The 13,862-nt window shown below is 38.6% G+C and overlaps 1 protein-coding gene and 1 pseudogene across 1 annotated transcript in view; both read right to left on the bottom strand.

Annotated features, from left to right (window-relative positions):
* Window positions 1-2,103: 2,103 nt before the first annotated feature.
* Window positions 2,104-3,561, bottom strand: LOC144244776 (histone deacetylase 2 pseudogene; annotated as a pseudogene).
* Window positions 3,562-9,355: 5,794 nt separating this feature from the next.
* The window catches only part of ERLIN1 (ER lipid raft associated 1), a 37,200-nt gene continuing 32,693 nt past the window's right edge, over window positions 9,356-13,862 (bottom strand). The window contains exon 12 of the mRNA XM_077778770.1: window positions 9,356-11,635. Coding sequence (XP_077634896.1) covers window positions 11,414-11,635 — 222 coding nt within the window. The 3' untranslated portion in view covers window positions 9,356-11,413. The remainder of the gene's footprint in view (window positions 11,636-13,862) is intronic.

The raw sequence follows: 13,862 nt of genomic DNA, 5'->3' as shown, positions 1-13,862 counted from the left end.
CAATTCCATACTTCTGACATTCCAGCATGCCTTCTGCTGGGATATTGTCTTGAAACTGAGTCTTGACACTGCATACCCTGAGGTAGGATTTACAAGACACCTATGAGCCATGAAGTACTTACTTGTCATCATGCTTCTATTTTATCAGGACAATTGGTGCTAATTATTATTTTGGGCTTGTATGTATATTCTTTCTTTTAAGAAGTTTTATTAAGATACAATTCACATACTGTAAAATTCACCCACTTAAGTGTACAGCTCAGTGGTTTTTTAGAAAACAGAGTTGTGCACTCATCACTGCAATCTAATTTTAGAATATTATCGTCACTCCACCCCCACATCCAAACTCTGTGCTCATTTGCTGTCACTTTCCAGACCTAAGCAACCACGACTCTGCTTTCTGTCTCTATAATAGATTTGCCTATTTTGGACATTTCATATAAATGGGATCATATAATATGTGCTCTTTTATATCTGGCTTCTTTCATTTAGCATGTTTTCAAGGTTCATCCACATTGTAGGATGTATTCATTCCCTTTTTATGGCCAAATAATATTCCATTATATGGCTATTCCGCTTGGTTTATCCATTCACCAGTTGATAGACATTTGGGTTGTTTCTGATTTTTGGCTATTATGAATTATGCTACTATGAATATTCTTATATAAGTTTTTGTGTAGACATAGGTTTTATTTGTCCTGGGTATATATGCCTTGGAGCAAAATTGTTGGTCATATGGTAATCTTAAGCTTAGCATTTTGAGGACCTGCCAAGCTGTTTTCCAAAGTGGCTGCACCATTTTACATTCTCACCAGAAATTCATAGAGATTCTAACTTCTCCATATTATTTAAGTACTTGTTTTTATCTGGCTTTATTTTAGCCATCATAGTGGGTGTGAAGTGGTATCTCATTTTGGCTTTATTTTGCATTTCTCTGGTAACTAGCGATCGTAAATGAACTTTTTGTTTATTGGCCATTTGTACATCTTCTTTGTAGAAATGTCTGTTCAAGCTCTTTGCCCATTTTTAAATTGGGTTATTTGCTTTTATTGTTGAGTTACCAGAGTTCTTTATATATTATGGGTACAAATTCCGTATCAGATATGGTTTGCAAATATCTTTTGGGTTATCTTTTCACTTTTTTGATGCTGTCCTTTGAAGCACAAACGTTTAAATTTTGATGATGTCTAGATTATCTGTTTTTGTTGTTCTTTGTGCTTTTGGTGTCATTTCAAGAAACTACTGCCTAACTCAAGGTCATGATTTACTCCTATGTTTTCTTCTAAGAGTTTTATAGTTTTAACTCTTATATTTAGGTCTCTGAGCCACTTGGGAGTTAATTTCTGTGCATGGTTTAAGGAAGAGGTTCAACTTCATTCTTTTGCATATGAATATCCAGTTATCCCAGCTCCATTTGTGGAAAAAAACTATTCTTTTCCTATTAAGTCTTGATGGCTTTGTTGAAAAATCAATGACTATGTGAGGTTTCATTTCTGGATCCATTTCTAGATCTTCAATCTATATGTCTATCTGTATTGCCAGAGTCACACAGTATTAATTACTGTAGTTTTTCAGTTTGCTTTTTTTCCTTCAAGTATAATTGTTTTTAATAAAGAGAATTACAAATAATGGAAAAATCAGCTCTGAAGGTCCAAATAACTTGTTTTTTCCAATGTTTATTTTTGAGAGGGAGAGAGAGAGAGAGAGAGAGAATGCAAATGGGGGAGGGGAAGAGAGAGGGAGACAGAGGATCCAAAGCAGGCTCTGCACTGACAGCACTGAGCCTGATGTGGGGTTTGAACTCACGAGCTGCAAGATCATGACCTGAAGTTAGACATTCAGCTGACTGAGCCACCCAATTACTTCTTTAAATAGTAGTATTAGTATTCTTTTAAACACTATTACATAAAGCATGATGGAGAAAAGAAATTTTGCTTTATAATTAGAACGTCCCATGAGAAACAAAAACAAAAACAAGCCATTTTGAAAATAAACACAGTCCATGCCACGCCAGTATAAAATGAAACCAGGTGTCTTCAAAGAGACAAAAACTTCTTCCCAGTATTTTCTCTATGGTTTCTGACATTGGTGAAACTTTCAAATTCAAAGGTTGCTGAGCTCTTCTGATTTTGGTCCTTCAGTATCTGTTTTTTCACTACTCTTGTCCCTGGATTTCTCTTCTTTCTTAACATCTATTTTTTTTTTTTTTTTTGTCCTCAGTCTCCTTCCTGTCTTGAGTCTAGCATTCTTTGCTTTTTCTTTACGATAGCCACAGTTCTACGATCTCCTTTTCCTTCATCCTCAGAATCTGAGAAACCCCCATCACAAGTTATCTATTCATCTGATGTTCAAATAGAAATTCTCTTATCTGAATCTTCTCCATCTTCATCTCTACTGTCTTCATGAACAGCATCTTCTGACGTAGTCTGCATCTGGATGCCATGTGCATGAGGTAGCATGTGTAAATTTTTGAATAAATGCTGTTTTATCTTTTCCATAAATTCTGTATGTTCTGGTTTGTCATGTCTGAAGGACTAATATGCAGTTTGAAGACTGGTACAAAATACTCAAAGCAATCATTATTTGGCAATTCACTGGGAACTTCACAATTAAGGGCGGCTGCAGTCGCATATGTTCAATATCAAGCAACATTACAGATTGTCTACCCATTTCCCCCAAGTCATCAGTTAATGGCAAATTGAAAGTTTTTACAGCTGCTCCACATTTAGCATGACCTTCAGCCATTGTATTGAAGCAACCATGTCTCATCAAACAATGAGTCTACACCACACTGTAACCACAGCACTAGAGCTGATACATCTTATCACTTTTGAGATAACATGCTTACATATCTGCCCATATGACTCATCATCTATACCATCTCTCATTGGAAAGTTGACAGCAGATTATTTGCCTTTTCTTGCACCAAGGTCCCTCAAGTCTCCTGTTTCAGGTAAGTATTCCCCATATTTATGGACTGATACAGTCATTACATGGTCTGTTACATAAAAAGATTCTTGAGCACCATCACCACGATGAATATCAAGAATAAGATCTAAGACTCTCTGATGATACTTCAGTAATTCAAGGGTGGCAAGTATAACATCATTAACATAATGGAATCCTAATTCTTCAGATTTCTTAGCATGATGTAATCCTCCAGCCCAGTTAACAGCCAACAGTTTATGGTTGGTTGAACTTTAAAGCCCCAAGGACTAGTTGAAAGCTGACAAAACTCAGAGTCCATGAAATTCTGGACAACTGTCTCCATCACCAAATTTCTTCATCTGCTTACTATAGTCAGACAAGCTCATTTTACCTGGTCTTCCTGAATGCAGACATTTGAGGTACTCATCACTGTGGTATTTTGTCATTTCTTCAGCTGTGGTTTTATGGGAACTGTGTACTTCCATTTCTATATAAGCCATAAGTTTGCAGAAAGTTATAGGTCATGAGGATTCTATGAGATTTCATAGGCTCACCCTGTCCATAATAGTAATTTCCAAGATCACCATCTTGGTATTAGATTTTCTTCTTGCTACCAGTATAATAGAAGGCCATGTATTCCCAGGCAGCTGCCGGCTCCCAGTTCCAGCTCCCCGTCTCCCTCTCCTTCTGGGCCTCAACCCAATTCAGGGGTGGCAGTGCCAGAGAGAAGGGCAAGCTGAAAGGTGGAGAGAAGAGGGTGATGGGAGGGCTCAAGAGCACCTAGTGTATATAGTAAAATATTGACAGTGATTATCTCTGTAGGGCAAGATTTTTATTTTTTGGGTTTGCTTTTCTCCATTTCCCATTTTTTATGTTGAACACTTATCATTGTAATTAGAAGCAAAACATATCAACTGTTATTTTTGGAAATACCAATCAAATAATTGGATAGGATAACAAGGAAAAAAAATGTGTGCTGACCAATCCTAAGCTGTTTTTATGACCTTATGGGGAATAGTAGCTGGGAGCCAACCAACCAGCTTCTGCACAGAGGCAAAGGTATGTGGGGCTCTGAATTTCAGGGGGGAAGAAAGAAGATAAAGCAGCCAAGATCTTTTTGATGGCCCCTGGCTTCAGGAATCAGAAAATTAATAATGGTTAATAGTTTGCAAAAAAGAAAGAAATGCATACATTTTGTTTTGGCAAAGTCTGTATTACAAAGGGGAGATAACAGACAAAAGTAGGCAAAAGCAAATTCCTTTGGTATCTGATGATATATGACATCTGAATTGGACTTTCTTTGGTTTCTTTAAAAACCTGTATTGGAGGCACCTGGGTGGCTTAGTGGGTTAAGCATCTGACTCTTGGTTTCAGGTCAGTTCATGATCTCATGGTTGATGAGTTTGAGTCTGCGTAGGGCTCTGGGTGCACTGTTAGCATGGAGACTGCTTGGGATTTTCTCTCTCTCCCTCTCTCTCCCCCTCCCCTACTTGTGGTCTCGCACACTCTCTCAAAATAAATAAACAATAAGAAAAAAAAAACATGCATTATACTCAATTACCAAACACAAAATAATTCCTGGATGATTTACCTGATCTTACTGGTGTACAAACTTAAATGGCTTCACCCAGATTTGGAGAATTATAACAATTTGACTTGACTGACTTGGCTATCACCAGTGGATTACTTAATTATGCCATAAATTCAGTGAAGCTAACAACTGTCCAGAATGTGCATATGTATGACTTGGGTAGATTTATTTGTATTAACCAAGGGGAAAAGGCACGAAGTATTCTGTTTACCTGAAGCTGCTATTTTTATCCAAAAAGTATCCTGGATCAACCTTCTCTGGGTTGGGAAACTCCTTGTAATTGAAAAAGACCAAAGACAGTAATGCAATACAGTAGTACCCTGGAACCAAGAAATGGAGAGTGAAATGATACTTTATCACACTTACCCTTGGTTCATAAAAAAAAAAACACTCTTAATTATAGTGGATTGATTAGGCCTGAGCACTCTTAAATTTGCCTAATGGGTAATTTTCTAGAGTCATGGCTATTTTACACACACTTTCATACATTATCTTTTATTGAGTAATAAAATGGTTCTCAGTGGGGAGAACAACGTTATGATCAGTACGCAGTGATTAATTGTTGAAAAACCAGGGTCTGCGACCCATATTGTCTAGACACGAACTTTACTGGAATTGCTACCTCAAATCAGGGGCTTACATATCACAATTTTTTCTTTCTGAATTCAGACGTGAATGGAAGAAAATGAGATATGAAATTTTATGAATCAAAACCCCACTTTCCTCACTTGTAAAATGGGGTGGGGTAACCAAAACAATAGGCTTTCTTCCTTTTTTAGAAAAGGTTTTTATGAAGATTAAATGACAAAATAATAATGATAGCCACAATTTATACTGGACCCATCACATTTACCTGACACTGTGCTTAGCTGTTTAGGAATCTTGTTTATTTTTCACTTCAACCATGTCCAGTAGGCTCTCTCTTTGTTCACAAGTATAAATGAGGAAACTGACATTCAGAAAGGAGAAATAATTTGAGGTTAGACTTTAGCAAGATGCATGATTAGAATTTGAACCAATTCTGATTATAAAGCACCTCTATTTAAGTGAAAGCTTCCTTTTACCATTTCTACTTTATTTTGTATTTGCTTAAACATAATAATTATTGGAGTAGGTATTACATGTACATGGTATAAAATACTTAAAAATATACAGAAGGGTGTAAAGTAGAAATGAATCTCTTCCTATACTTTTCTAGTTTCCTTCTTGATGTAATCACTGTTATTCGCTTATGCTATGTCTTTTGGGAGATAACTTATAGATTAAAAAACAAGAAAGGCACACACATATACAAACCCATATTCACACAGCAGCATCCTATGGCATTCTGTTGCTTGCTTATTATTCTACTTTATTAAGTAAAGGAATCGTAAAAGATCTTTTTAAATGAACATCCAGGGATCTTCCAGTCTTTAAATATCATGAATATTACTATGATGAATATTCTTATTTGGGGGGAATTACTCATGAAGGACATGTTCTTAGCAGTGAAAGTGCTTTTTAAATTGTGTATTTAAAATTTTGATAGGTACTGCTACATTGCCTTCTATAAGGGTATTTTACAGTTTACCATTCTGTGTGTATATATTTGAGCCACCAAGAATACATTTCCATGTAACATGTGAGGTAGGGGTATTTTTTCCAACTCCTCCAGAATTTTCCAACCTCTATTGAATAACCCATATTTTTCCTCTAGATTACAAGGAAAAGGCATCTTTATCATGTACTAAGTTTCCATATATAATTCAATTTACTTCTATACTTTGATTAAAGAAACTATAGTACACTACTTCAATAACTGATTTTTTTATTTTAATATTTAATATTAGGTAGGGCTGTTGTGACTTTTAAAAAATTTCCCTATCAAATTTGGGACATTAGATCGAAAAAAATATCTGGTTGATATTTTTATTGAGATCTCATAAACATATAAATTGATTTTGGGATAATTGCTATTTCTTCCTTCCCATAGAGTAAGTTCATTTATTAAAAATCTTACATTTCTAAGTTTATTTTTTTCTATAAACCTTGAGATTTCTTTATTCCTAAGTATTTTACCCTTGTTTTCATTTATTTATTTTTTAAATGTTTATTTTTGAGGGGGGTGCAGAAAGAGAGAGGGAGACAAGAGAATCCCAAGCAGGCTCCATGCTGTCAGCAGAGAGCCTGATGCAGGGCTCGAACTCACAAACCACAAGATCATCACCTGAGCTGAAATCAAGAGTTGACTGCTCAACTGACTAAGCCACCCAGGTGTCCTGTCCTTGTTTTTATTATTAAAAACTTGTCTTCATTGTATTTGTAAAGGTTTTATTTTAAGTAGGGCAGCAATTAATTTTAATAATGTATACCTAACCAATGCATGATTCTATTTTTGCAATCATGTTCAGATGATTTTCTTGTATTTTCCAGGTACAATTATATCATCTACAAATTTGCCTCCTAAAAATTTTTTATCTCATTCCCTTTTTCTGATTCTACTAGTGGTAGATAGACTTGTTTTATTCCTGATATCAATGGGGATCCTTTTATAAAGTCTTTTATCAATTAGCATGATTTGAGAAGTATGTTTTCTCTGGCTAACGGGGCATTTATCTATTCCCATTTTATTAAGGGCCTAAAAAATTAAAAATGGATGTTAATTATCAAAAGCATTTTCTGTGCAAGTGAGACTATCATGTGATTGTCTCCTAAATTCTATTTACATGGTGAATTTTACTAAACTAGATTTCCTGGTGTTAGACCATGCCTGTGTTTCTAATTATTTTCACCTGGTGGTGGTATATTTTTCATTTTTTTTATTTTTTATTTTTTTTAATGCGATGCTAGACCATGTGTTAGACTTTTGAGTTGGTATTTTTAAGATTGGTAGCTGTTTCTGTTTTGTAGTGTTTTGGTCATGCTTGGCACCTTTTCTTCCTCTTCTATTCTTTGGAACTGTTTAAATGTAAAACCCAATCCCTTGGGGCACCTGGATGGCTCAGTCAGTTAAGCATCTGACACTGTTCTGGCTCAGGTTAGGGTCTCAGTTTGACAGTTCAAGGCCTGCGTTGTCAGGTTCCTCGCTAACTTAGCACCATTAGCATGGAGTCTGCTTGAGATTCTTTCTGTCCCTCCTCTGCTCTCTCAAAATAAACAAACTTTAAAAAAAAACACAAAAAACACCAACCCCTGTTAATCACTACAGAACACTGACTACATCCTCAGTGTGCATGTAAATGTTCTGGTAAATGCAAAGTGCTCTACAAATATTAACTGTTAGAGGCAGCAATATCACAAATGTCATGGCATGTGAAGTCCTGAGAGAGAATTCAGATGAAAGGTTGACACTTGGCTTGATTATCTTAGAGCTGCTGACACATTTTGTTTTTTTAAAAAAAATCCATCATGAAAAATCAGATTCCAGTTCCTATGTGATTCTTATTACTAGAAATCACTGCTCCCTTAATACGTTCTGTATCAGTGGAGAGGGCCTTGGAAACCCCAGATCAGCCTGTCCCACTCTATGAAGGCAGAAATCCACCCCAACAATTACCATGCACAAATCATTATGCTAGGTGCCTAAACATGTTGTTGAACCCACTTGAATGCTGTAAGGATGTATAAACATAGGTTCATAGATGTTAGGTAACTTTCCACAGTTACACATAAAAGTCCTGACATACACACTCTAGCGTCCTTCTTTTTTTCCCACTACTCACTTTCCTTCATTTCACATTCATCCTTTTGTTCTTTCATGCAACAAAACTGACCAGCACCTATGGGCCAGGTGTGAACAACAGAAAACACTCCAAAGAAGAGCAGAATCACAGTCCCTGCCCCCAGAGAGCTGAACACTTATGAAAACAGACACTAAACAGGTAATGTGAAGTGTGTGAAATGTTACAAAGACAGAAATGTGGACTGCTGACGAGCCAGCAGTGTAGGGTGACATGTCTGAAGACTTTTGAAGACTCACTAGAAGTTAGCAAAGGGAAATTAGAGCTATATGTAAGGGGGGAAAATTGGCGAGGTGGGTGGAACAATATATGCAAACAGACAGAGAGAAAACACATTCAAGGACCCAGGCTGGAGAGGTCAGTGGGGGCCAGATCACAAAGAGCCTTGTGATACACACATCTGGGACTTAATCCCAAAGCAACAAGCCACAACTTCAAATTCAGAAAATTCCTTCCTCATAGCAAGAGGCAGAAATCACTTAGTTTTGAATCACTTCAATTTAATACCCACCAAAGCTTACAGGATAATTGGTTTGAATTAGTTAAATTTCCCTAGTTTGCAGCAGCAGATGTGAGATACCACGGGGTTGGATTCCACAGGAACCCAAGTAAAGGGCTGCTTTCTCTGAAACACCCCCTTATTGAGCCCCGCTGCCCCAACATCACTGTGAAGTTGTTCCCTACGAGGGAACAGTGAGAGCTTGGGAAGAGCAGGTCTAGGCCTGGCTCCTGGACTAACACCTGAATTAGTAAAGTTAGTTCTAGTTTGTACAGTTTGCCCTTCCTCTTCCTCAGTACAACTGCTTCTTCCTTTCCTCCCTTCTTAGAGCCACTTGGAAAGGCTCCAGCCTCCCTCTTTCCTCTTCTGCTGCTGGCCACATCCCACCAAGAATCAGAACATTCCTTGTTACATTCTGTGAGTTAGGAAGAGTAGAAGCCCTGCTTTCAAGATTCTTCTACCCAGGAAGCAGTACTCTGAGTGTAAGGAAAGCCTCTACAGTTGAATAAGCTAGTAAATAAATTGGTTACCTAGCTGAAATGGGCAAGACAGCCTTAGGCTGAAGACATGTGAAGACAACAGAAAATAATGGAGACATCAGGAAAAAATACAAATCACTGATAGTAAAATAATTTTATTTAGTTTTCTTTTTTAAAAAAGGTAGCATTTCACATATAAATTTAGACTTCAAGATTACAGTGTATATTTGCCAAAAGGAACATCCCTGAAGGAGGGATAGACTTAGAGCCTGAGCGAGCACTGGGAAGCACACTCCAGGGAGTTTAAGCGGAAGTAGTTTCTTTACTTCACGCTAGTTCCCTGTTCCTCAACTCTGCCACCAGGGGGGCTTATAGGAAAACCCATATCCAACACCTTGGGGCAACAGCAGTTAGCTTATGGGAATAGGAAACATCTCTAGGAATGAAAGCACAAAGGTCAGTGACCCAAATTTCCCACAACAATCATTACCTATCTGTAGCGACAATACATGACAGGTGAAGAGTTTATTCTTATAATTCAAAGGTTCTTTGAAGGAGGGCTAGAGACCATAGGATTCATTCATAAAGAGACTGTATATATTAAGCAAAAATGAAAAAAGGATTCTCTCCGTATTACAAATGCCTCTCTACTATAAGGCCCAGGGGAAAGACCTACTCAAATCTGGGATTCCTTCCCCACAGAAAGTGTTTGGCACAACCCGCAAGCTGTCATGAGACTGACAGGACTGAGCGGAAAGATTTCTGGAAGTGGTCCCATGACTTCTCTGTCTGGCTTGAACACAGTATACATGAAAGGTGTTTTTACAAGCTGCACAAACTCAGGCTTAACTATGGGGCACACAGTTTCAGGAAAGCTAATCTTAAGGGGAAAAAGGCCCAAATGAAATAGGTCTCCCACAGCCACAGGCTAACTTATAACTCACTCTGTCATCCTCTCAAGGGATATTAAATACCCTGGCTGCCCAGGAAGTCAGGAATCCACTGACTTCCTAGGGAGGGTGAAAGCCAGAAAACAACTTTGATTTCAGCATCTCAGAGCCAGGAAAAAAGAAGACAAAGATGACCAAAGATGCTTTCTAAGTTACTCTGTCCCATACTATGTAGGCTCCAGAAGAATATTGAGGAGAATCAGTGTGCTAGTAAAACCATGGCAGCCCTAAGATTCGGCCTTCAGGCAGAGGTACTGGGGCAAATAAATGTACCCCAAATCCAGTTTTAAAAATAAAAACTTCCTGCAGTTATGATACAATACTGTGCAGTGAACAGCTGGGAACTGTATGCTGCTCCTATTTCCGGTTAAAGCCCTGTCTCGCTCTTGGCCAGCCAGAGCTGAGAGGTGACATAAAAGGAAGGAGTTGTCTGTGGCTAAAAGCCAGGCACCTTAATTACAAATGGCCTGGGGCAGTGACGCAGACAGTCATCATCCAAAGGAGGGGAAGCGGGGCCCCAGAGCTGAGGTTCAAAGCAAAGGTTTCATCTTACCCAGAACTTCAAACCAAGCTTTATCTCTGAGCCTACTAATGCAATAATAGCTAGTGATTAGGAATCCCTGGTTGGGTGGCAAGGTGCATATCCCAGCAGGCCACCAACTCAACTATAGGAAAAAAAGGTGCAAATAGTATCAAGTAAATCATTGCTCAAGTGGACGATCATTTCCTGGAGAACTTCAGTGGACTAGATACTAATCACATGGATGAACGCTGGGACCAGACCCCAAAGAAAGCCTGGGCCCCAGGCGTGATCGGTCTTTTTTATACTTAGCCCGTCCTGGCCATCTTCTCCGGCCTCCTATGTCTTGAATGGCTGAGCACACATTTCCCCGGGGACCAATGTAAACATTATTCAATAGATCTCTCAACTTAGAAAAACACAGCTTGTTATATAATTAATGTCTAACATTCCAGTGCAGGCAGTATCTTAGCATCAGACTTTCCCGGATTTATGAGTACCAGTTTAGAAAGGAACACACACAGGATACTTGATAAACTGTGGCTGAAAAGAAATTGGGTGTCAGACAGTTGGCTCGACCCTGCAATCAGTTGGTAAGCCAGGGCTATCACAGGAGAGGCAGAACAGAGCACAGGTTATCTGTGAATCTGAAGAGTCATATAACCATTGTTCCCACTTAACCTCTTGGGCCACATCTTGATATGGGAGAACATTTCCACCTCTTGCATCAACCTGTGCTCTCCTTGTTTTGGATGGGGCTCTCTCCAGAGGGTTCAAGAGCCTCCTTAGAGAGGAGAGAGCTTTTTCTTCCAGTCCTAACATCTGAATATTTCGAAGCACAAGAGGAGTCCATGAACATGCTAGGGATGTTGCTGCCAAAGTAGATCTTACTGTTAGAAGCAATGGCCTGGTACCTTTTGAGCTCCAGATATTCCGGGGTCAATTTGTGCTGTGTGGGGGCAAACAAGAGCAAAGGTATCAGGATACTTTGGTCCAATAATCATCTGTCTCTTTCCTTACACACATTTCCCCTACTGCTCTGAAAATCACTACTCGACTCATTGCCAATGACCTTCTCTCACTCTGAGGTGTGGCTATGACCTTAATATATTTTAGACCTGAAGTTCCTGTATTACATAAGCTCCTGTGTCCTAACGTAGGGAGACGCTGTTCATTTAAAAAAAAGAAAAAAGAAAAAAAAGGATTGAGGAGGTGGGTTTTGGGGAAAAACTGTAACTAACATTATTATAGTGACTTGGGCCTACAAAATACCTTCAGAGATACTTTCATATTTCATCTAGCGGAGTTCAACCTAGAATTAGTCTGGAATCTCTGCAGGTTCTCTTAAGAGGTAAACAGGTCAACAAATGAGAATGGCAGAGCTTCAAAGGGGCTGGGCTCATATCCTTATAAACTACCATTTGTGATTCTGCTTTTCTTGACCACATTCTAGAAGTGGAAAAGATCTCAAGAAATCACCTAGTCTGGCCTCTTTCCTCTACTTAGAAGCTAGATGTTTAAAGTGATTATGATATGGGGCGCCTGGGTGGCTCAGTCGGTTAAGTATCCGACTTCGGCTCAGGTTATTATCTCACAGTTCGTGAGTTCGAGCCCTGCGTTGGGCTCTGTGCTGACAGCTAGCTCAGAGCCTGAAGCCTGTTTCAGATTCTGTATCTCCCTCTCTCTCTGACATTTCCCGGCTCACACTGTCTCTCTCTCAGAAATAAGTAAAACATTAAAAAAAATTAAACTGATTGTGATAGACAGATGTTTGTCAATCACCAGATCTGTCAACAGTTTTTGTTGTTGTTGTTGTTGTAATTTAAATCATGGTACCAAGACATATCCAATCAAAATCTCTCAGGGTTTGCTATTAAAATTCATTACTACTATTCCCTGGAATATATTACCCCCAAAGCCTCTCAGAACCTTCTCTAGTAATCCTCTCCTCATCTCAAGTCCCTGGCCTGTCCTCTAGGCCAAAGTCCATCTCAGCCTTCATAGCCTCCCCACTCCCCAACACCTTCCACTCCTTGGGTCTACACTCTCTCCAGTTGATTCATATCTTCTGCTGAAACACTTCCATCAAATCTGGTCACAGTGCATAACCAAATTACCTCCTAATGCCTTATTAATTATAATATCAATATCGAAATAGCATTTTTCAAAATGGCATAAAACTGCTGCCCCTTTCAGCATAAGGCTAGCCTCAAGGACAAGGTCTTAATACTTGTGCCTGGCTAGCTTCTCCCGTAACAGATTTGGGTTGCTACTTTTAAAACCAGTTTTCTTATCTTGTCTCCACATTGACGAAACTCTTATTGTTTTCATAGAACTGTCTCCAATATGCTAAATTTACTTCTAAATGTATACAGGGTTTCAAAGTACTGACAACTCTCACTCTATCACCCTATCATAATCACGTCTTATCATTTCTTCTGAGTCCGCAGCATTCTGTTCCTTTCTAAATCGAAAGAGTTTAACCCTGTCTATATCTTAAATCTTGACGCCAATCCTTTAAATCACACCAAACACTCTGGCAACTTCTTTCTCTACTCTTTCAATGTTCTAATCTTCAATATTCTCTCTGCAATTAATAACTTTATAAACCTTGGTCATATTCTTCCCTTCTCAGAATACACAGGGGTTCTAGTTGCCTCTTACCAATTCTGCTAACTAGGTCTGCATTCTCTAGACCTAAATTAACCTGAGTCCCCTATACAAAAACTGTTCACCCATTTCACCCAACCTCCTATCTCAAACTGTCACATGTGAAATTCTTTACAGCTAGAATATTTTTTAAATCCAGTAAACAAGCAATATTCAGTTAGAGACTTTGGGAAACGTGTGTGTTGGGGAGGGGGTGTTGACTATTCATGAGATATGTTGTCTTCAACAATGAAAAATGTTGAAAATCCCACCTCAAAATGCCAAGAAAGTTTCCTATGAGAATCAATGTACTAAATGAACTTAGCATCTGTGCAAAGCTACCTGGGAAGCAACTTTAAGTGGGTTTTTCTCATTACTCCTGTCCTTCCACAAGAAGACCCTCACCTTTCCCAATTAGTAAGCCCTGAGACAGTATGTACAGATGGATGATTTCTAGTATTTGAGCTATGTTTATAGATTTGCCTGCTTTTGTCCTAGCTCCCCCTTTTATAAGGAACTATACAAAG

This window comes from Crocuta crocuta, unplaced genomic scaffold, assembly GCF_008692635.1.
Source record: "Crocuta crocuta isolate KB4526 unplaced genomic scaffold, BGI_CrCroc_1.0 scaffold170, whole genome shotgun sequence".
Classification (NCBI taxonomy): Eukaryota; Metazoa; Chordata; class Mammalia; order Carnivora; family Hyaenidae; genus Crocuta; species Crocuta crocuta.
The sequence above is the reverse complement of the archived record's forward strand: the minus strand, read 5'-3'. Positions and strand labels throughout refer to the sequence as shown.